This window comes from Pan paniscus, chromosome 7 (genome assembly GCF_029289425.2).
Source record: "Pan paniscus chromosome 7, NHGRI_mPanPan1-v2.0_pri, whole genome shotgun sequence".
Classification (NCBI taxonomy): Eukaryota; Metazoa; Chordata; class Mammalia; order Primates; family Hominidae; genus Pan; species Pan paniscus.
The window spans coordinates 49,099,483-49,124,033 of record NC_073256.2 but is presented as its reverse complement, the minus strand read 5'-3'; the positions used below and the strand labels follow the sequence as shown (position 1 = coordinate 49,124,033).

General features: G+C 47.7%; 1 protein-coding gene across 7 annotated transcripts in view; it reads right to left on the bottom strand.

Moving 5' to 3' along the window:
* Positions 1-24,551, bottom strand: part of RBPMS (RNA binding protein, mRNA processing factor) — a 190,024-nt gene that overhangs the window by 10,922 nt on the left and 154,551 nt on the right. For 2 of the 7 annotated variants that reach the window (XR_004672855.3, XM_034965918.3), the window contains exons 6-7: positions 16,668-16,798; positions 2,395-2,464 (exon numbers count right to left, since the gene is read on the bottom strand). Coding sequence is in view for 5 of the 7 variants with exons in the window: in XM_034965918.3 (XP_034821809.1) it covers positions 2,402-2,464; positions 16,668-16,798 (194 nt within the window). In the remaining 2 variants the exon portion in view is untranslated. Of the gene's footprint in view, positions 1-2,394; positions 2,465-11,557; positions 11,787-13,769; positions 13,998-15,823; positions 15,929-16,068; positions 16,126-16,159; positions 16,799-24,551 lie in introns of those variants that run through there. The other 5 variants (XR_010113122.1, XM_034965919.3, XM_063607163.1 and 2 more) reach the window with 5 other exon arrangements.

Genomic DNA, 24,551 nt, shown 5'->3' with positions numbered 1-24,551 from the left:
TAACGGGGAGGTTCCTATGCAACCAAATAAGTAAGGCTTTGGGATCTGTATTTAAAAGTCAATTATGGGCATATGAAGACGAAACATGGACTTACAAAATTCTGGACTTCATAGACCCTAGACTATATCTCAGATATAGTCTTATAGCTTAAAAATGGTATTCCCTGGAGCAAAAAAATCTCTCCTAAAAAGCAAACTTTTAGAATTCACAAAATAATTAAACATTTTAAAAGAACATTTTATCTATCATGAATTGTTAATAAAGGACATTTAAGAGACAATTACCATTTCCTAACACTACCATTTAAAAAGGATACTTATGCGCGCACACACACGACATGTAATTTCAGAATAAGGGACAAACAAAAGTAGTACAAGAAAAGCTACTACATTGTCTGGGTTTTTAAATATCATCACAGATTAATGAGCAGTATCACACATGAATACTCATCCAAGGATCTCTATATATGGGGGCCTCTGGTTTCGTTTCTGGCTAAGAGGTTAGGATACGGTTCCCCCAGGCATGAAACATTAGTCTCCTAAGATTCTGTGAAAAAAGGATGACCTGGTTTCAAGTAAGCTTGAGGAACACCGTGTACCAGAGCCCCCTCCTCTTAAATATTCATGATGTTCATATGGTAATAAAGGTTCTGAGAATCTTTGGGTAAAGAAATTTGTTTCACTGACCTTGGAAGGATTTGTGTACTTCACCTGCGATTGCCCCTGAGGACTATTATTATTTGGCCACACTCGAATATGAAGTATTTGAGTTAAAATATGAAATACGTTGGGTTAGAGGAAGAGTAGATACAACTTTAGCTTCCTGATGCTGATGTCCTAAAGCACAGAGCGCTCTCTCTCAACTTTCCTATCCCTGCCATCAGAGAAAGGGCTGTGAATGGCCAGGTGGCTGCTGGGCTATGACTGGCTGCTCTGAGAATCGTCTGTGGGCTTCCGACACTCTCATGCCCATTACTCATCTCTCTACTATCTGCTGAGACCTCTCCTTTGCGAACACAGAAGGGGTCTTCTGACTCGGACCTGAGCTCATCCAAAAGGGCCGGCCTCCTGCGTGATGACAACCTCAAACATGAAGTCCACACTCAGCAGTCCTCCCAGATCTTGAAGGTGACCTGACCCACCAACTGAGACTTCAGGTCAACAGGGCAACTTACCTTGTACAATAAACCCTAGCACTGTTTAAAAATCTTATTAATGCTCTCTTTCTTCTTCACTGACAGGCACTGACCTGCGCGAGTTCAGCTCTAGTGTCTTTTTCTTGTGAGAGGTCTGAAACATTTCTCCATTAAGTGGAATCTAAGTTGACCAGGGGCCTGTTCTTTCCACAGAATGCCTCTCCAGAAGAGTCTATCTAAATGGCTTCAAATGATCTAACAAAAGCACATGGACTCAGTATTAATGGTAGAAAAAGAAAAGAACACTAGTTTAGTTTGGAAGTATTTTTATCTTACAATAGAAGTCTCCAAGGAAAGGCCCATGACACTATTGTAAAATCAGGTGCACGGGTTTGCCATGATCTCTTTAGCATTTCTAACAGGATGAGGATCAGGCCCCTCCCTCTTCTCATTTTTCTTCCTATTTCATGAAGGAACTGTGTAAACCAAGAGAAGACTGATGGTGGAACTAAAACATTCTAAAAACTTAACTCTAAGTAGACTCTCCAAATTCACATACTAAATTAGAGTTTAGAAGAACAGTGCCTCGTACTTAACAGAAATTCAGAATTTCTGAATTACAGAAGGCATTTGGTATTTTGTAGAAATGGAGAAAAGGCATTTGGTAGTCCTCTGAAGCAACGTTAGGCCTAAAATGGCACAAAAATGCCCATTTAGGATAGTGCTTCCTTCATGATGAAAACCTTAAAGGAAAGCCTGCTGGAACTGTGCACTGCACCTTTGGTAGGAAAATGAGGTATTTTATAACGATTAGTACTTTGGATATGATGTATGCAGGGAAACTCATTCTAATAAATCTCCCATAATCAACTACTGTGTAAATTAGTGGATGACTATTCCTGCAACTTAAGGTTTTGGTTTAATGCTGGCAGCAGGTGAACTACAATTAGGTAATAAAATGTTCTGACAGCTGTTACTACAGAAATTAGCACTGACTGCTTATTTTTAAGTGGGGAGGCCAGGTACTGGTTTCCTAAGTTAGATTCAAACAGACTAGCACCCGTACCTAGGTGAAAATTTCCTCTCGGAAAAGATGCACTGCTATGTAGTTCAAGTGAGTTTAACAAAGATGGACAATCAAAGGAGGTGCATAAGGTGTGGGTGCAGAGAAAGGAGGAGAGCTGCGTTCATGGCGCACCCACCATGTACAGATGTGTTCTAGGGGCTTCGCACATTCCAAAGGAAAGCGAGTACTTACATAGTATTCAGCAGAACTGACGGGACTTCCAGCCCTGAGAAGTAGCCTCGGAGGGAGGGAGCCAGCGCATCTGAAAAGACATGGGAGAAGGCCGTGAGCCAGGGCTCCCCAGCATATCCCCATTCTCACGGAGGGTCCTGCTTGGCTACCACTTCCCTACTGTTCCAAGATGGTACCCACTCACACTAGCCTGTGAGGGTCTCTTCCCCAAGGGGCTGAAAAGCATCAGAGCGGTGTCCTGAGAGGCATTCCACACACCCTTATGAACACACGGGCAAGCTCTCTGAGGAAAGCACCCACCTCGAGAAGTGCCCGAGGTTCCACCAACTCCTCTGCTCTCATCCTCCTTTTAAAGGTTAGCAGCCATTTGAGGCTAAGATCCGGCACAGCGAATTCCTTTTCCCAGGCCTAGGCTGGTGAAAGGCTATCTAATGGCTTTCTAAGCAGAGTGTGGAAACATAGCTGCTTTGGTAAGGAAGGGGCAGTTCATGACCCCATCCACACCAGTGGCCTGGCCAGGACTACTTTGTGATTCTGTTCCTGTTCTTTTAAAAAAAGGGTTCCAGCTTCTTGGCACTGTGGGTGTCTGGTACCCCAGGCCCTCTGTTCACCCTACTGAGGAGATGGGCCTACAGCCTTTAGCAAGGAGCCTCCCAGCTGGGACCAGCAGCCCTGTCTCTTCCATTAGCTTTCTAAAGTGGAAGGGCAGCCGCAAACACAGGTGCATTGAGCAACACTTTGCCCACCTGGCAGCATATTCCAGGTCCTATGCCAAGGAAAACATGAAAAAAAAAAAAAAAATGGGTGTGGTGGCTCACGCCTGTAATGCTAGCACTTTGGGAGGTCAAGGCGGGCGGATCACCTAAGGTCAGGAGTTCAAGACCAGCCTGACCAACATGGAGAAACCTCATCTCTACTAAAAATACAAAATTAGCTGGGCGTGGGCACGCATGCCTGTAATCCCAGCTGCTTGGGAGGCTGAGGCAGGAGAATCGCTTGAACCAGGAGGGGGGAGGTTGCTGTAAGCTGAGATTGCGCCACTGCACTCCAGTCTGGGCAATGAATGAAACTCAATCTCAAAACAAACAAAAAACAAAACAAAACACCCAAAAGGGCAAGCGCAGTTTGTCTTTAACGGCATCCATCACTGGCCATGTTAGTTTTTGGACACAGGCAAGAGATGCCCGCCTCCCACTGCTCTTCCTTTCACAGGGAGGCGGCATGGTCTCCCCATGACCACCATGAGCAGCCCAGAAGTGCTGCTGGGAGTGGAGAAGGTGAGGCCTGTGGGGCCAGGTGAGGCGATGCCCTCCCGCAGGGTGGCAGAGGAGGACTTACTGAGATCTCCAAAGCTTAATGATGAAGCAAGAGCCATTCTGGCTGAAATGGAGGTGCAGGGGGGTCTGGGAGGCAGCACTGCACAACGCAGGGCTCTGAAGGGACTGCTGGAAGGCTCCTGCCTCATCTCCTTGTTTTACAGGTGTGGGCACCAGCTGAAATCTGGGGATTCTCAATGACCTTGGTCACACAGCCCAGTGGGCTGGGTCAGAATCCAGGATGAGGCCCCACGAGATCCCCTAACTTGATTCTAAAAGCAGGGATGTCTAGAAATTGGGTCCTAGAGAAATCCGACACAGCACCCCGACCTTGTCCCTGGTCCGAGCACAAGGCGGCCTGGGAATCTCCTCCCCCCCATGGGCCTCCTCACGAGCGGTTCTTTCCTCGCTGGCCTGAGTCAGGAAACGCAGGCTTAGGACACAACGGAGCTTCTGCCTGCACCACGACTCCGTCAGGCTGCCTGTGCATTGGGTCTCTTCTGGCGACCATGCCAGATATGTCCAGAGATCAGATGACCAGCTAGAGCAGGGTCCCCAGTATCAGGGAAAGGCAAAGTTGCTGTCCTCAGGGCCACCAGTGGGTACCAAAGCTCATTTAAGGCAGGGCTGGGGTCACTCCCAACACTCATTGCAATTACAGGGACAAGGGTCAGAAACTTTTCCCATGCAGGGAGGCTAGAAAACACTCCTCTGGGAAATTAGAAGTGTGTTCAGAACAAAAGAAGGAGGGCAAGAGTGGGGAAGATGGGGGTGAGGTAGGGGCGGGCAGGGAAGGGGACAGAAGAGTCCAGGGGAGGAGAGGGAGGGCAGAGGTGGGGAGAAGAAAGAACTCATACCTACCCACGGCTCACGGCCTGGTGCATCTGAATCCACTTGCTCACTAAGCAAAGAGCAGAGTTGGAGCTGCCTTCCTGAGACAGGTGGGAAAGGACGGGGCGGGGACACAGAGCCCCCATGGCAGGTGGGGGGCTGGACACCTAAACACACAGTAGAGGGTGATGGGTCTGTGTGCACTGGGTCAGTGTGGAGCGCAGTGGTGTGACTGGTGCGGCCTGGGTGTGGGCTGGGGCGCTGAGCCCCGACGAGGCCAAGACATGACGGTGTTTCACAGGAGACACAGGAAGGGGAGGGCTGCCCGGGGAGGAGAGCCGCACAGTGGATGGCATGGTTCTGCTTTCGGTGCAGGTGACTGCGAGAAGGAAGCCCTGCCCCAGCCTCTCTGACCAGCTCTCGCACACAGCCCTCACGTTCTCACTCGCACAGGTGCCTGCAGGGTTGGGGACGAGCGTGCAGCCCGTCTTCAGGCTCTTGTCAGCCTGGTGGAGGCGCACTCCAGAGTGACATGAAGGCGGGTTCCGAGCTGTGGGGTCCAGGGGAGGCTGTGCTCAGCTGAGGAGTGAGGACGCCAGTGATGCAATAGGTGGCTGCTCCTCAGAGTGGATGTGGTGGCGGGTGGCGGACACACAGACCCCTGAATTCATTGCTCTTGTGTCTCAGGCTAGGACACTACGTGCTTGCCAAGGGGGGGCTCTTCTCACCGCATCCACAGACACCCACGGCTGCCTCCTCTTCCAGCCTGAGAGGCTCCGCTGCGCCCAGCTTCCAGCAGAGGGCAGTGCCCCCCTGGCCAAGTCTGAGCGGCTCATCCAGGTTCCCGCACCACAGCCGGGCAGAGCGGCAGGGCTCATGGTGCACAGCAGAGTTCGGGCAGCCGGCCCGGTGGTGGGGAACAAGCTGCTCTGCGCTAATCACTGTGTGGGGGTAATGAGGAGAGGGTTCTCTCTTAGCCCCATTCGGGCTGCTTGTTCTGCTGGGCTTTTGGCCCCAGGTCACTCCTGCCCATCCCATAAGGGCTGCTTTACAATTCTTCTTAACGGGGAAACCTACAGTTCCCTCCAGACTGCCTGCGTCAAGGTCCTCTCCAAACAGTTCAGCAGGCTAGTTTAGGGCTCCTCATTAGAATAATGTGATGAGGGCTGGCCTTCCATGCAAGGCAGCGGCCCCTCACATTTCTTCATGCCGTGTGCAGAAAACGTATGTGTACACAAACACACACCCTCTCTCTCTTCTCCCATAGTTCTCTCAAATGTGCACACTCACAGTCTTGCACACAATTCCAGGGGCTTCTCAAGACCCTGTGAGAAACTTTAACACAATATACTTAACCAAACTGACCCTGACATTTAGTCTGCGTCAGAGACCGCGCTAAGCACTTCACACAGCCTGTGACATCTAAGGCAACGTGGACGACCCTGGGAATCTTCTCCACTAGAACTTAACAATAGTGGTAAGTTATTACCATGTTACAGTTCACTACCCAGGGCCACACTGTTTGGGATTCTACCATCCCTCTTCTTCAGGAATGCTCTGAAAATGCAGTGCCCCTGCATGGCTAACACTGTAAGTCTCCAGCACTCAGCATGGTGACAGATTGGACAACAGGAGAGCACCAAGATACCCAGAAAAAGAAGCAACTCAGAGTAAAAATCAAATGGAATGCTAGAGAAAGCGGTACCCACCCATAAAAATAATTTCCATCCTCTTCCATTTATAGATGAGAAAATGAAGGGCCAGAGGATTAAATACAGACAGAATTTATGTTCCTAATACTGATGCCAAGGACAGGAAGACCTTGACTAGTCTCGGGAGGACGCCCTGCCTGAAGTACCAACCCTTCTGCAGTGGTGAGTGACTGGCACAGGGTAAAACTCTACAGTAATGATTTGCATTGCACTATCCCCTTTCTAGGGGCTGAATCCCACTATCATACTTGCCCTTAGAAAGAGTCACGAGAAGTGCTTAGCAGGTGACTGGCTCAATTAATAGTCACTACTGAAAGCAAATACTCTCTGGTTGGACTGTTTTCTGCTCTGGGGAATGAAGGGATAAGCCTAGACCAGTGGTTCTCAGGTTCCTGGACCATCGGCATCACCTGGGAACTTGTCAGAAATGCCAAAACTCTGGGAGAGGCATCCAATAAACGACACTGTAACCAGCCCCCCAGGTGATCACCAGGCACATGGTCAAGTCTGAGAGATGCTGCTTTTAATTAAGGTTTCGAAAAGTATGGCTGGAAGAACACTGGTCTAGAAGTGCTCTAATGTTAAGGACATTAGAGAGAAATGCACAATTTGGTCCCTTCAGCAGTTTCTTGATACATGTGGGCACAGTAACGGCTCCAAGAAGTTCCAAAATAAAGAAACCTGTTTGACTTGATCTAGACCTGTGCTGCCCAAGTTTATCTGACTGCAGGATCTCTGGATTATGGAACAGCTGTGAATCCCTGTGGGTGTTGAGAAATGCTGGTCTGGAAGGTCCCTTCCAGTGGTAGCATTTGGTGGATCTAAGAGGCTGGGCTGTGCCATTTGCATGCTTCTAGCTGGAAGACAGACCACCAAACCGGCTAGTGCTCTGATGTCTCATGTACATGGAGCAGCTACAGATTTTCTCTCACCTTCCCTAGTGCAGATGCTGTACCTGAATGCAGGTTTCCCCTGCACCACATTCAGACGTCAGCTATCCCTCTTTGAACAAAATAGTTAATAACAGTAGCTTGGGCAGGGCGCCGTGGCTCATGCCTGTAATCCCAGCACTTTGGGAGGCTGAGGCGGGTGGATCATGAGGTCAAGAGATAGAGACCATCCTGGCTAATATGGCGAAGCCCCATCTCTACTAAAAATACAAAAAATTAGCTGGGTGTGGTAGTGTGCACCTGTAGTCCCAGCTACTCAGGAGGCTGAGGCAGGAGGATTGCGTGAACCTGGGAGGTGGAGGTTGCAGTGAGCTGAGATGGCGCCACTGCATGCCAGCCTGGTGACAGAGGGAGACTTCCTCAACAAAAGACAAAACAAAACCCACAGTAGCTTGAACAAGTTGTTTTATGTAAATGACAAGAATGTTATCTCAAACTAATGGGTTAATGTTTTGAAGGCATGGATATTCTCAGGCAGGTTTCCATGACTCTCCCTAGAATGGAGCACTGAAGTTCGCTGTGGGGCTCGTTCCCAACACTGAGCAACTGCAGGGAACCACTCACACAGTGACTACCTACCATCAGCTCTGCCCTACTCGCTCCAGACCTCAGGATCCACTTTTGGGTAGCATCACCAAATAAAGCACGTTAGGCCATTACAGCAAGCTCTGTCAGAGACTGCCAGGCTGAAGAGAGGCTGCCAAGCCCAGCATCATCTGGTCCAAGAAACTCCAAACTCATCGAATAGGCTGGAGGGATGATGTGCAATACAAAAAGATTGTCTTCCTTACAGCGCTGATTGCAAGATTCTTTTAAACAGCAACCCTCACCTCCATTTCTAAAAAAGCACTCACCAAAACTGGAAGAACACTTTTTAGGAATTTCGCTGCTGCATGAAATGAGGCCCTCTTGTAAAGGAACCGCTCCTCTTCTCCCTGCCCCCCCAGAATCGGCAGCCTATACTCTTTCTCAGCAGACTCAGGCATGAAAACGCCATTAGCATTCTTCACTACCTGTCTGGCACCTAATACTCCTTGCCTAGGGCAATTAAGTCGCTATGATCTAGGCAGAATGTCAAGATTTGTATGACTCGGTCCTTGGTTAAGGCTGCCATCTCACCTGCCCCAACAGCTGGAAAAGAGGTGAGCAAGAAAGTCCTAGCTGGAGGAGGCCATGCTCCCCGCTGGCCTTGTGCTCTTGCCAGATCTTCCAGTCACGATGGCAGGTGCTACTGAGGTCCGAGCCCAGGCAGGGACAAGGTCTAGACCACAAGGACAAGGTCCTAGGACTGTGAGTACATCCTGGTAAGCCTGATCAAAGCTGGGTTTAATGAAACAAAAGCCTCCAGGGAGAATTTTCTCTCCTGGGCTCTTAGACTCTTTTCCTGTCTGTCCTAAGAACAAGCTAGGCTCTGCTTCCAAACAGGCATGTGAAATGTGCCCAGACATCTCAGAAGTTCACTTGAGATGCCACTTGGGTTAAAAGCACCCAAGCGTGTAACACCCTGTGTCAGATTAAGTCCACAGTGGTTGCTTGTCATCCATATTTAATTCTGTCAGTCTGTTAATTTTTAACTATGTTTGCTATCAAGGGCCATTAGAGGTCCCCAGGAGCTGAGCTCAGTGAAGCGCATAGAACTTCGTGGCAGAACGCACAAAGCTTGAAGTTGGGGTGTCCCACTTTCCCATCCTGTCGCTGGGTCTGGCCTTCCCCACCGGCAGCACAAATCCTGAATAAAACATGATTCCATTTGGAGTTGATTTTCCTTTACCCCTACTGTCACAATTGGTTTTCTTCACAGAAAAGTTCACTCTCCCCTTTTATGAAGGCTACATTTTATAATTCCACAGTTTCTCTGTGGCCTTGGTTTTGTTTCCAAAGCAGTTAGAGTTCACATACTTTCCGGACGGCATCTGGGTGCCTATGCCTACAGAAGAAAAAAACCTTGGGTGCACACCCAGCTGACCCAACCAGACAGCCTCCTCTCGGTATACGCCACAGCCACGGACCATTCTCACCCTGGCTCTGGTGTTTCTCTTCTTTACCAAAGCAAAGAGCCCAGGCCCTTAGGTTTCTCTTATCAGGGTGCTGGTCAGGAGTCCCTGTGTCCTAAGTGCTTCTCAAGCTTACAGGGAGGGCTCAGGAGCCTCTGGGCCACACCAGATCGAATCCTGACAAAGGGAAGGCATTGGAAGAACTATTTTGATCATAACTATGACTTTAAGCCAAACATCTTACTGTTTTCTGCAAAATAAACCCGTGGAGATGTTCATTCTTCCCATTTATAGATGAGGAAACTGAGGCTCCGTGCAGTTAAAAACCAACTTGCCTAGGATCCCAAATTTAGCAGAGTGGGTAGAAACTGTCATTAAAATCAGGTTTGTTTGATTTAAAAAACTGAGTCCCAGTTAGGTGCCAGGCGCTCAGCAGCACCCGACTGTGACAGTTGGGCCACGCGGTTGTTAATCCCAGGGAAGAGCCGAGCGCAGACGGCACTTCCAGGTGCGACTTGTTGGGACTCAGGGTTGGGCTCTTACTACTATTAAGGACAGGGGAGAAGGCGCGTAGGATCTGGGGAGTTTAACCTTCTGCAAAGGACAACATGGAACACACTTAGAAACCTGGAAAACAGTGTACCAAATGGAGAGTAATGGAGTAATGGAGAGTAATGCTGCCCCCAGTCAGGAGGAGGCCCACGCTGAGCTGTTCTGGCAATCCTGAATAATACTGTGATTTCTACGGAAGTCTCCTTGGGGTGAGTGACCCTGGCCAAAGCCACACAGCCATACACTAGGGGACTGACTCTGGTTTCTGAACAGCATTTCCTCCTAAAACTGCCCAACATGGAGAGGCCTGGGCCTCAGTAGCAGCAGCAGTTCTGGACAAAAGAACATGTCTCCCTAACACCCCGGACGGATGGTTTTGGAGGACTGCTTCTAAAGAGGGTGAAGGACAAAATGCTGATGTCTCTCTCACTGCAAATGACGGAAGAGGGGGAGAGGGTCACCGGGGAGAGAGCATCTGCCTGGCCGGCGGCAGATTCTCGGGTTTCATGGCAGAACTGTGAAGAGAACAATATCCCCAAGTACAAGATGTAACTCCGTTGCTTGGAAATGAGGCTGAGGAGAATCCTAGCAGAAGGACTGTGGGAAGAAAGTGCCAGAAAGTCCAGGGAGGAATGGGCTGGGTGACCTGTGATTCTTTCTCCAGTTTCTCCGATAGGAAAGTGAGATAAGGCTGCAGCTGGAAAGGTCAGGGACAGTGGGTTTGTGTAAAGCAACTCGTGAGGGCAAGGGCCATTCTGTCTCTGGGATTTCAGCTGCCCAGCCCCCTCCACCCCGGATGTATTTCCTGTCAGAAGGGTGTTCCGGTGGCCGTGTCCAGCCTGGTTTGGGGAGGCCCTCTTTTGGATAAGCTCTCCCAGTGCTGGCATAAGCTGTGAAGATCACACTGCCAGGAGCAGGGCAGGTGCTGTCAATCGGTGCTGTGGGTGGTGCTGTCACTGCAATGCCTCATCTTACTCCTGTCATTCATTCATGCTTTCCAGTCTTCCATTTGGCTCCAGCCGTGAGGTCTCTAGCAGCCCCCGTTAGTGTCATCCACATGTGCTGGCCATCCTGTGTCTTAACTGTCACAGCCTTGTGGGTAGCTTAGGCTTAGTCCTGGGCTTCCTTCTCCTTATTGAAAATTCAAGTGCCCCTTTAAAGATCCTTGGGAAGGGCTACCTTTAAAGCAAACATGAAGCCCTTCTAATGTGCCGGGCATTCTCTTAAGTGTTTATGTGAAGAATTATTGGCCCTTTTCCTGAAGCCCAGAGAGGTTAAGAAACTTGCTCAATTGAGGTCGCACAGCGTGTAAATGGCAGAGCTCTTGTCTGGCCAGGGAGTTCCAGAGCCTGTCCTTTCCAACCTACATTCTTGCCATGAGCTTAGAAAGGAAATGAAGCCCCGCAGAGCTCTGCTGAAAGGCGCAGCTCAGAGCACAGGCCCTGCATCAGGAGGCAGGCATAGAAATCGCCCCCAGGCTGGCTGGGCTCGGTGGCTCACGCTTGTAATCCCAGCACTTTGGGAGGCCGAGGCAGGCAGATCACAAGGGCATGAGATCGAGACCATCCTGGCTAACACAGTGAAACCCCGTCTCTACTAAAAATACAAAAAATGAGCCAGGCGTGGTGGCGGGCGCCTGTAGTCCCAGCTACTTGGGAGGCTGAGGCAGGAGAATGGCATGAACCCGGGAGGCGGAGCTTGCAGTGAGCCGAGATCACACCACTGCACTCCAGCCTGGGCCACAGAGCGAGACTCTGCCTCAAAAAAAAAAAAAAAAAAAAAAAAAAAAGAAAGAAAGAAAGAAAGAAATCGCCCCCAGGAAGGGCCTGGGGAAAGGAAAGGAGACCCAGCCCACTCTCACAGGAGGCTGGCGCTGTGAGCATGAGGCCTGGCCTCCCCGTCCGCCCCTCCTCCTGTGAGAGCTAAGCCAGGTGCTCCTAGAAAGCCTCACCAAACAGGAAACCAGGCCAGGCTGGCACTATCAGGAGACGGAGCACTCAAGGGGTGGCTTCTCCTCACAGTCTGACCTTCACAGAGCTGCAGGTTGAGAGGAAAAGGTAAATGTCAGAGGATTAACAATTTCATTTATGTCTGAAAACAATGGAAGGCCTTGGGCAGAACAGCCCCAAAGGCAAGCTCTGCAGTCCTTCAAAGCTGTGGTTTTCCGGATAGCCACAGCCACAGCTCTGGAGCAGACAGTATATACCTTAGGAATCCCAGGCCTCAAGGACAAGGCAGTCTGGGGTCAGGGGTCAAGTGCTAAAGTGACCTGAGATTCACAGAAGCAAGCACTGGGAATCTCCGGACTCCTGCCTTACTTTTGGGAGGCAGGACTGCCAGGTGAGGGGTTGAAGCCATGTCCCTGGGGCCCCAGACATGACTCTTCACAGGTTTCCCTGTGGGACCAACCACCCTCATAGCACTGGCCACTGTACAGGAGGTGGAAGCCAAAACCATCAGAGTCCTTGCCTTGTGAGCCTCCCATGCGCCTGGAGGGGATCCACAGCTGTCTCGCTGCTGGGCGACTCCTAAGGAGCTGTGTGCGCACTGAGGTGCATACGCAGCACTGCCCTCGAGACACCCCCCAACACTCTATGTATTCAAAACATACCCGACACCAAAGCAGAAGTCCTTGTGTCTTTTGCCTCAGTTATTTCCTACAGGGCATAGTGATGCAGATGCTTAATACGATTTGCTTTTTTTAAAATCTACTTTTCAGAAGTCCCACCCTGCTGATGAGCAACTGCTCAGATACAGGGGTGGTGGGGACAGCCCTGCAGTTCAGGTAGTCCACCCACTATTCCCAGGCCCATCTACTCCTCTGTGAGCTCCCTTCCTGGTTAGCCTATGTCTCTCTTCCCATGGTCCACTTCTGTATTTATTTTGGGTTTAACCTTTAAAATTTTTCCAGTGTGTCACAGAGCCATCCCAAGGGACACGCATGCCTTGTCCTCAGGCAGTCTGTGTTATAATTTTAAAACCTTTGGTTTATGTCCAGGTAAGCTGTACAGCAGCCCTATTAGAAATCCGATAGAACTGCTGTTACTCTGGACAAATGAGGCCTCTGAAAAGGAATCAGGTAACCAGGACTTTCTCTCTCAGTCCTACTTACCTACAGAAGCTTCTGGCCCCACACTGTGACTCTGCCTGAAGTACAGGGTGTATGATGTTGTGTTTCGAGAATGTGGTAAGGACAGTATACTTTAACGACTTTCTCTCTGCCCATCACAACAAGACTGAAAGCAGAACATAAGCTCAAACCTAAGAGGCGGAAGTGTGTGAATGTGAGGTGACAGAAGAGCTGTGTGCTCTCTTCAGTGTATAAGCTTTTTGAAAGCAACAGATGAAAGTTTCCTCTCCTAATTAACACATTTCAAATACCAATGACCTTGAAAGTAAACTGGATGATCACTTTTAAAAATGTTAATGATCTTCTTAGCAATCCGATGTCTGCTGCACAGGGTCGCTCTTTGATCTCTAAACATTAAGTCAGTACTGAGGCTTTCAGTCCTATTACCTTATCCAATAATTTCTAAAAAATGGGATCTGATGGCAAATAAGTATCCTTACTTTAGAGCTGGGAAATCTGAAGGGGTACCAGACCACAGCTGAAGCCGGGGCAGAGCTAGAAATGTGACTCAACTTCTTTTCAATGACACTTTGTCTCCTGGTCTTCCTTCCTGTGGATCCCGGTGGGCAGACTGCACACTGCACCCACACGTTTCACAGGGGCTCCCCTAGCTAGACGCAGCATCCCTGCTGAAGTGAGGTCTCCTGGTGGATGAGACGCTTCCAACATGCAGCTCTTGGTGGCTCTTCCGGGAGCCCAGGGAGAGACAAGCAGCAGCAGTGTGGCCTCGGCTCCAGGACCTGGTCTCTCCAGGAAGCTCGTTCTGAGTCCTTCTATGTAAAATAGACTTGGTGTCACAGGCCCAATTCTCCCAAAACCTTAGTCAGAGAGTAACACCTTTGCTCCAAAATTGCATCACCATGAAAACAAAACGCTGCAGTCTACTTGAGTTCATTTTTGCTCTGATTAAAATTTTTATTGAAATCTCTCAAAGGTCGTCAAGAAATAGTTTTTGTGAAAGGGGGGAAAATAGCTAACAAACAAATTCAACATGGGAGCTCCCTCTGCTGGTCTGCAGTAGGTTGGTATGTTACAAACACATTCCCAGAGACAAATCTAATTTGCTGGAGAAGTGGACAAAAGACAGGTGTGTTGGGCTTTGCCTCAGGAGAGAAACACTAGAAGAAAAAAAAAATCCATGTCTCAAAATAGAGTATAACATTGCTAAGAAAAACAAAATTATTTAAAGCCTCTCCAAAGACATTATAAGATTTCCAAAACAAAGACTGAATTCTCCAATATGGGGAGATGCCCCGTAGAGGCTCCAGTCTGCTCTGCCTCCAGTTACTAAAGATTCTCTTGGGCCCTTTGGGTGAGGGTTAAGTGCTGATTCCCTTTGCTTTGCCTCCAAGTCTCTTCTTACAGGCTTCCCATCTACTTAGAGAAGAAAGATCCAAGGAGTCACTGGAGTGAGGCCTTTCCAAAATTCCATTAAAGAATAAGTCTGTGGTGAGCCAGCACCTCGGAGTGGAAAGAGCCAGGCCTGGGAGGCAGGTGACCTGGGTCTAGTCATGGTAGAGCCCCTTCAGATTGTGGGTAACTCCCTCCATCTTCTCAGGCCTGTTTCCTCATCTGTAAAATGGGTCAGACCAGCTGATCTGCAAAGCCTCTACTAGTTCATTCTGATTCTCATACTGGACAAATACATTTAAATAACCATATTTGTTCATAGAGTCCATGACTGCACTGGGAATGACTCCAAACAAGAAGTGGCGTTGAAAACTGATACCAGAGGAGAGTCCCACCAAATCTGGGACCGATGTGGCAGAGCTAAGTGGATTCCAGTTTGGGAAAGTCTCAAGATCAAGGAAGAACTCCCAGGGGAGGGTGCCACCATGGGCAGTGCATCCCATTAAGTCAAATGGCTGAGTCCATCTAATCTTGGCACTGTCTCTCCTCATCCTTCCTTACAATGGCATATGCCTTCTAATCTCTTGAGACTCTTTAGGCCCTTCTCTTACCATACCATATCTCCAGAATTACTTCTGATTTGACCCATTACATGAATGAAGAATGAGCAGATGTCATGGCCAAAAGCCACTATTCCCAGTACTTTCTGGCTGTTGTCAACTCTTGATTATCCAGGGTAAGGGTGAAAGGCTTTGTTGCTGACTAACCAAAGCCATGGCTATTCAGAAGACTATGCAAACCACTGTTTCATGGTATTTATTAACATTTGCCTTAATTGCCACGTGATCTGTACCCGGCAGTCTAGCAAGAGGAGACACCATCCAGAGCAGGGGTGGGAGGTGGCAAGCAAAAGGGGCTCTTAGTTGCCCCATGTCATCCACATATTTATCCGCAGCCTGCTACAAAGATCCTAATGACTCAGCAGAAGACACCCACAGGTTTACATTTTATCCCGACCCCGTTACCTGCCAGTTGTGAGGGTTCCCAAGCACTGACATGGAAAAAGGAAGAAAAAGCAGCAGGGGAAGGAGAAGCCAAAGGCACAGGTAATCCTGGCTCCTTTATTTTCTGTGCCATGTACTCTCAACCACCAACACCACCTACATTTTTTTCTTCACTACTTGTACTACTTTCTCCCTTCTTCTCCCAACATACAGGGCAATCATTACTGGGGCTCAGGCACCAAGGGCAGGCCAGGAAGCCGGGTCATCAATGCACGCACAACGTGTTGGTAACTCAGAATTAAAAGATGTTCAGCCAACAACAATCTCGACCCCATGACTTTCAAGAACCCTCGCTGGGGGCTGCTTCTAGGTGGTCTTTATCAAGACAGGGAATTCTGTACAACATAAAAGAGTTTTAAGTCAGAAGGAGGTTTTCTGGGAAGCTGTTTATTTCACCCAGCCTTGTAAACAAACACTGAGCAAAACAGGCAAACGAAAACTCTGCCTGTCCAGCCTAATAATTTTTAAAAATTTAAAATTTAAAGGCTGAATTACACATGCAGAAAGACAAATGAAACCTACGTACGTACTTTCTATTTGTTACTGGTCATCAGTCTTTGCAGGCCAAAGAATGAGTGGTGATCTCCAAAGGTGAATCTTTACACTGATCACTACCACTTGCACTAAAAGCGAAGCTAAGAGAAATATTTTCTCCAAGGGGAGAGGAAGTGTTAGTATGTAGACAGTAATCTTTGCGGAGAAACAGGAAGTTTGTTTATAAAAATCAGGCTATTTTTAACTAAGAAAGAAAGCTGGTCAGAATAGAGATCTCTACCTTGACCTGTAATTCCATCTTAGACACTATCTTGTACCTCCTTTTCTACAGGGTTTCCTGAAAATGGAGAGAAGGAACGTTCCTTAATCTTTCCTGTAACATATTTAAGAAAGTACAGCCTTCCCCCCTGGAAGCTTTCCCTTTGGTCAGAGATTCTTCTCACCGTACACGAGAGTGGAAAACTCTCAACACACAGAAACACGCACAGACGCACATATCCCCTTCTCCTAGCACACACCTTCCTCTGCAGCCCTTCCACACAAGGCACACACGTATACACTCTGGTGATGCCCTCTAGCTAGCTGGGAGCCAGGTGGATAAACCTGCCCCGGTCTCTCATGTGCGACATGAGGTGAGATCATTAAGGAAGAGAGAGGTGTCATTTGGGGCAAACATCAGGCAGTGGGTGATATCATTGCTGTCAGACGATCCTCGTAAGTCCTGAAGGAGTGTCAGCTTGATTTAGAGGGGATCATTAATCTCTTGAAGGTGGATCTGTTAGCTGGATAGGTGTTAGTTGTATGGTGTGCTCTCGGGAACCAAGTTTGAAAGGACTGGTGGTGAAGTGAGTGAAGTCCTGGCCGATGGGTATCAATTACCTGGGCATGCAGTGAAGCGGGATAGGTGAAAGCAGGAGGAGGTAGAGCAGGCGCTAACTCCGCTGGGTACAGAGGGTACGGGGCCCACACTTCAGGGCTACTGGGGTAAAGTGCAGGCACTGTGAGCTCATCTGCAAGAAAAGAATAAGGCGAGAGTTAGTGGTTACCATACAGCTAGTTTCAAATCAGAAAACAAAACACCCAACAACCCCGAGCCCCAATCACTGTCGGAAGTCAAATTACTCTCATTCTTTTAACAACCTGTTGTTTGTTGGCTTTGGTCCCACAAATGCTAAGTAAGGGAACGAAAAATGTAACACAAGAAAAGCAACAAGCATCTGCTGCCTGTCTGGCCTGCTGAGATCTCAGGCCTGGACTCCGCCTTGAACACTCTGATGTCTTTCCGACTGTAGCTGGGGAACCCAAAACAGTGGGAATTTCCTGCACAAAACAGAAAATGCGGCCCTCTGAGGAAAAGGGAGAGAAAGAACCAATGAAAGATATCCCATGAGAACCCACTGCAGAGCCTTTGGGAAAACCATGGCTTAACGGCAGGGCCTCAACAGACCAGAACTGGAAGACTTTTCTGTTTATTGGCATAATTACTATTGACAAGTCAGTCATGATCATCAAGCATTTTCCATGTAGCCCTCAGAAGTACAGGGCCAAATACTGTGACCACAGGGCATTTAAGATCTTAAAAATTCAGAGAATTGAAGTGAAAAACATTGAGAATCCTGATTAAAATTACACTCCACAAAGATGTAAACAGGAACATTTCCAGTTGCTCTTTACAGACTAACTTTTAGGGGAAAAAAGTGAGTCATATTGCCAAGTGCCTGGTCTAAGTGTTCCTCAGGCAGCTCCAATTCCACCCAGGTCAGGCTGCAGTTGGCCAGATTGAAGGGCAAGTGCCTGGGCCTCCCATGTATCAGGAAGCAATCCATTAAAAGTAACAGCAAACACATGAGGGAGCTTCTCAGCAAAGGCAAAAATAACATCAGTCAATAGCAAGGAATCTGGGCCCTGTGAAGCAGCAATCTCAATATGTGCTTTTATCACCTGTCAAAATCTGAAATCAAGTGTGCCAAGGACGCTATCCAGGACTAACACGGGAGTCAGCAAAAGGTGATTTGATAAAAGTCATTAGTAACTCTGCCATTCAGTACTTTCCCTGAGTCTACAGTGCAAGGTCAACAGAGTCACTTTATTCCTTCCTACCATCTAAGGAGCCATTCCAGGCCCAGTGTCTCTGCATCCTTCCCATCCCCCGAAACTCTTCAATACAGAAAGGGGGCTAGCAACAGAAAACTGCTTTGCTCGGTGTGATGTGGGACTGCTCTATGGCGAAACCAGAAAGTAGCAGAACCTGTGTGAGGCTTCCCCACAGCCAGCTTGCATGGCACGAGCTTCTCTCAGGATGGTAGGGAGTCAAGAGCTGACTGCTGATGATATGTTCAGAGGGCAGTTTGTACCCATTTTCAGATATGATGGGACCCCAACAATGTGGTTTAACATACTGTTGCTGGTTGGCCTTCCTGACTCCCTTCTCCTCTCAACAAAGCAGTAAAAACTACCTCCTCAGGACTTGGTGATAGAAAGACAGACTGCCTGTGCATCTAGGTGGGAGAAATAAGCCCCTAAGAGTGGACTGATCATTATTAGTCAGGGTGAAAGCAACAACACCAGAGTCCTTAAAATGATCAGGTCCACAGCATCTACTGTGTTCTAGGGTGTGAAGGTGCCTGTAGCCCAAGGCTTAGGGACCACCCTCAGAGGGGCTGGGAGGAGCTTAATAGATCCGTGTGCTTCCTGTTGTGATGAGACCATGTGATTTCCAGAGTAACTCACGTGGGAGCCCAGCTAGTGGAAACTAACTGCTACCAGAACCAATGCCTTGAATTTTAAACAAACAACCATTCTCAGGAATGCCAAACTATTATTGTTGTTTAGCGACCAGGCTATTTTAAGACATTCTGAGTCTTTTAAATCCTCAGTACACTGTGGCCCATGCTTGTCTGTTCCCACTGTGATAGCAGAAGACCATAAAACTGATACATACAACTGATTCCAAATGGCAGAGCCCTCAGGGGGAACATGTTTGGCCTGCAGCCTGTCAGTGGTCCTTCCTTATCTTCCTGGCTAACTGGGGTGGGGTGGGTAGAGGTGGTTACCTGATCAGTAGGTCCTTCCTTTAGAAACTTTTAAAAATGAAATGAGTATGTCCTTTAAGATATCTGATCCTAAAGAGATAAGCAACAGAGATAAGCTGGAATCAGATTTCAGTGTCAGCCTGACTGCTGGAATTTATGTTTCCCAGACTTTTCTCTGTTTTTATCCTGAAGCATTACTTCCCATTAGTTCTTTACTGATGCTTAGAGACAATTCACCATTGATATTTGCACAAAACCCAGCCCAGCAGAAAAGAGGATTTGGTCTGAAATCCCCTAAACTCAAAATTGCTGAGTAATAGTAACGTAGTAGTGAGGCAGAAGCCTAAAAGAGATAAAGGTGAACTTACACTTGATAAATCCCTTGATACATCTTATCATCTCTGTCTCCCTTCTCCCATCATGAAGGAATGTGGAATTACCATAAACATCAAAAGATACGTGGTCTGACCAGGTCAGGATCGCACCTGAAGCAGTCCTCACCAACACCTAACTTTCCAGTATGAGCCTGAGCACTCTCCTAACACACACATACACTCCTTTGACGGAAATGGGTATTAAAGCAGAATAAGCTTTTTGCGTTTGTTTGCTTTTTCGTTGCTTGAGAAAATTACAAAAGCTAGAGAGACTGGTTTTCCACAGCACAAGCCCTTCACAAGGACTCCCCACTGAAGGAGCAGGCAAGGCCCTGATGGGTTTCACCTTCCTGAGTCACTGCCCATCCTGCTCAAACTTTACAGGATGGAAGGCTGAAAAAAGAAGACAAAGATTGCTGCCCAAGGCCCACTGGGATGAATTGGAGTTTAGGGAGGGGGTGAGATTCCTCTTGACAAAAGAGGCTCTTGACCACCCAGAGTGAGCCAGGCCCCAGTAAGCAGAAAGAGGGCAGATCAAGAGGCCAGGGCTTTTTTGTCTGGGCCTAATCCATCCCTCCTGAGAGGCAGGGCAAATCCTTTCCCATTGCACCAATCTGGCTACATCTTTTCTTTTTTGCACCTTCTGAGGTAATGTTGTTGAGGGCTCACAATATACATCTGAATAGGCTTTTTTCTTAGCATGAGAATATGCAACCAGAAGAGCTCAAATTGGATTCTGAAAAACAAGGACTGGAAACTTCCAACTCCACCCTGTAATCCCTTTGAAATGAAAGAACTGCAGAGCATCTGATGAAGGTTTAAGCCTACAGAGCTTGGGAAGATCATCTTCTGCCTTTTCGTTTTAGATGAGGAAACAGATGCAGAAAGGTGAAGCTTACAGTCTACGGTCACATTGAAAGAGAGATAAACATGAATGACTCTTAGAAACAACTGAGAGATGGAAGAACAAGGAGAATCTTTAATGGACTTAAGTATGGCCATGTATCTCTGAGTTTAGTTGGTAACACAAGGTTTAAGAACTTTTTTGCCTCCTGAAAACATCTATTTGGAAATATTCCATAGCAACTTCATGCTCGACATACTCAAAACTAAACATGCTCCCTCAATGACCTGTCCTTGTTGGCTCCAGATTTCAGCAAGATGCTACCTTCCACTCAGCTGCCCAAGCCACAGACCTGGTGGTCACCCCATCCCTCCCTCTCATTCATTCTTTCATCAAGGTCCTGGTGAATCTAGGTGAATCTATCCCATAATCCAGTTTGATCTTCACCAACACTACTGGATTACTGAAAAGGCCTCCTAAAAGCCCTCCCGGCTTCCACACTCAAGTCAAGACAACTTTAAAAATACACAGTTTGGCTGCGTGCAGTGGCTCACACCTGTAATCCCAGTGCTCTGGGAGGCAGAAGGAGGAGGAAGAAGATCACTTGGACCCAGGATTTGAGACAAGCTTGGGCAACATAGCGAGACCCCATATCTTAAAAAAATATATATTAGCCAGGCCTGGTGGTGCATGCCTTTAGTTCCAACTACTCGGGAGGCTAAGGTGGGAGGTTCACTCGAACCTAGGACTTATTTGAGGTTGCAGTGCGCTGTGACTGTGCCACTACACTTCTAGCCAGGGCAACAGAGTAAGACCCTGTCTCTTAATTCAGTCATGTCACTCCCGCTTAAAACCCTTCTATGACTTCCTCTTGCTCTGTGGATACTGCCCAAACTCCATGTAATGGCCTATAAGACCCCAAATGATCTGGCCCTCATCCTCCTCTCCAGCCCTGATTCTCATCTGGTTCTCCCTCATGGTCTCGGATCAGTCACTTCCATTGCATGACTATGCCTGCCTCTCTCCCACACACTGCTCCCTCTGCCAGAGGCACTCTTCTCCCCCTCCTCTTGCCTGGCTTAACTCTTACTCATCAGTTACTTACTCCTTCCACCCAGCTTAACTCCTCAGTGTGCTCTGCTGAGATGCCTCTTCTGGGGGCAGGGAGGGGCCTGGTCTCGCAATGCTAGTCTAGAAGACTGCTTTCTCTGTGCTCCACCACATCCTGCACCTCCCCAGTCACAGCAGTTACCTCCTGGACGGCAAGCTCACTCTTATTCTTGCTCACCAGTGTCTACCACCATATTATAAGACAATATCAAGAAATCAACCATTTGGGCCAGATGCAGTGGTTTACGCCTGTAATCCCAGCACTTTGGGAGGCGGAGGTGGGTGGATCACTTGAGGTCTGGAGTTCGAGACCAGCTTGGCCAACATGGGAAAACTCCATCTCTACTAAAAATACAAAACTGAGCTGAGTGTGGTGGTGCACGCCTATAATCCCAGCTAATTGGGAGGCTGAGGCACAAGAATTGCTTGAACCTGGGAGGTGCAGATTGCAGTGAGCCAAGATCGCACCACTGCACTCCAGCCTGGGCGACAGAGCGAGACTCTGTCTCAAAAAAAAAGAAAAGATTTTTTAAAAAAAAGATTAAAAAAAAATCAACCATTTGCTTTATACTTGAGAAAATGAATGACGAAAAAATATACTTCCATCCTGCCTTCAGGTGAAGAAATAGCCAGACTGAGGATTAATTCTGGGTGGGAGAGAAATAAGCACATAAAGGCACCAAGATCTATCTAAGGTCTCACAGATAACTTATAATGTCTGAACTGAGACCAGAACTCAAGTCTCTTGTCTCATAGTTCGGGGTCCCTTCTATACACCATCCTTTCCTCCCTGGGGTGGGTGATGCCCCCACTGCTGCTGGTGATGACAAGTCCCCTGGAAAGCAGGTGGTCTTTATGTCTGGCTTTTAGCATACTCAACTTGCTATAAGAAACTCAGGGACAGAGTCTTCCAGGAGAGCTTGCCTCGTAGATGAAGAATTTGGCCAGGAAAAACAGCAGCCATGACACAGAAAATCCAAACATGATGAAAAATTCCATTTTTAATAGGAATAATATAAATTTTGAAACAAGAAAAATAAATCAAGGATTCTGTTAGCAATCAACTCCCACTCACATACCTCAGCAAGTAGTTGATCCATGCCTGTTAAGTAAGCCCTTCAAAAATCAGCCATACAAGGCCCACTCTTTTAAGGACTAGCCTATTCAGACATGCTCTTCCGCCATCAGGACTAAGAATGTAGCCCACGCCAGCTCCCGTGGTGCAGGGCAGTGCACACTAGCTCCTGTGATAGGGTGAATGGCATTTCCCCAAATCAAAATCCATCTGCAACCCCAGTACATAACTGTTTTTGGAAACAGGGTCTTTGCAGATCGATTTAGGAATCTTGAGACAAAGGCAGGGACTGGAATGGTATGTCTACAAGCAGAGGAATGCCTCAGAGCCTCCAGAGGATCCAACACTGCTGACACCGTGATTTCAGATTTCTCTCCATTGAAGCCACTCAGTTTCTGGTAATCTGTTGTGGCAGCCCTAGGGAACTAATACAGTTCCCATAGAATGTCAAACCCATTCACTGGCTTCCCAAGAAGACAAATGTAGATGAAGATGTTTATGAAAGAAGCTAATGAAAAGATTGTTGCCGGGGGCGGTGCCTCATGCCTGTAATCCCAGCACTTTGGGAGGCCGAAGCGGGTGGATTACTTGAGGTCAGGAGTTCAAGATCAGCCTGGCCCACATGGTGAGAACCCCGTCTCTACTAAAGATACAAAAATTAGCCGGGTGTAATGGTGGGCGCCTGTAGTCCCAGCTACTTGGGAGGCTGAGGCAGGAGAACTGCTTGAACCTGGGAGGCAGAGGCTGCAGTGTGCCAAGATCGCACCACTGCACTCCAGCCTGGGCAACAGAGCGAGACTCTGTCTCCAAAAAAAAAAAGATTGGGTGAATAGCTCAAAGGAGGTGTTTTCCACCACCCAGCACTAATTACCATGGCGATTTTTGTGTTCTGTACAGGGAACCAACTGTACTACGTGCTGCAGTCATGAGGAGAAATCAAGTCTCGGCTTGGCTCTCCACTATTTCTATTTTCTCTCTATCATGGACCTTGGTCATTTCCATTCTTCAACTACTAATTCTATTTAGGATGACTCATAAACCTATAGCATTGATTTCTACTCCAATGTAAACACCCTAAACTCATCAAACTCAACTCATGGAGAAGTGAACTTACTGTCACTCATAAACCAATTCCTCTTCTTACCTCCAACACTTTCCTTTATCCCTTTTACTCAGGCTAGAAGCCTCCATCACTTCCCATGTCCAAACAATTGCTAAGTCCTAGTAACAATAAAGATGACAAAGATAACTACAGTGATGATAGCAGTAGTAACAACAGTAGGAGCTCGTGTTTACTGACCACATTCTGTGCACCAATCATCCTCATGGGAGACATTAGCAGGAGCCCCTTTTACCTTATGAGAAAGCTGAGACACAGCGAGGTTAAATATCCAGCCCAACGACTCTCAAAGAGCCAGGATGTGAATCAATCAAGATCATGAGTCCAGACCCTTCACTTCTGCACTTCACTGCCTCTCTCCATGTTCATTAGCTCCACCTACTGATGATAAAGACATATTCTCTATGTCTTTCTCATTCCCATCCCTACTTCTATTACCCAAATGCGGGTTCTCAGCCAGACTGACTTTAACTTCCACCGTCTCCCCACTCCACTATTTCTCTGATACAAACTGCAGAAGCAACAAGTTTTCTGCAAAAAAGCAAGCAGACCCCAAAATAAATATGCCAAGGAAATTCCAAAAGCAAGCTGGTCATGATTCAACTGGCCCAGAGTCACTTCTCCATTTCATGATTTTCTGCTGTTCTGACCAGTCACTGCTTTGATGGTTGTCTTCTTCCTTTGCTGCCCACTTCTTCGAGGCTAAGAAATCATGCGATGCAATCCAGGATTTTAAAAGGATCTGCTTTCTAATCAGAGTTGAAGGGAACCCTGAGCATGAGTGGGAAGAAAACTGTTCCTCTGGGAACTTAAGCCACTACTATTACCTACTCTTACTCATCACATGGGGACATTTTCATTCCTCCTCCTTCCTATGACCTGCAGCTGCTGGGATGAGGGTTACCCAGAGTTTCCCCAGGAAAGTCTATTCCCTGGCATTAGCAGAATATTCCAAGTGTCTGCCAGCCTCTCTGCGAGCCTGGATTTTGACAACTGCAATCAAGTCTGGATGTTTAACAGGAGCTGTATTTTCAAAACGTAATGGTTTTACATCTATGAACAACATAAGAAAATCTGCTCAGTCCCACTCTGCTAGAGATCTGGGTAAGCTTCATGAGAGCAGCATACTGTTCTGTTAGATTCACTACTGTGCCTGCCACAAAGGAGGTCCACAAAGGAGAAAGAGTAGAAAAGGAAGGAAAATAAAT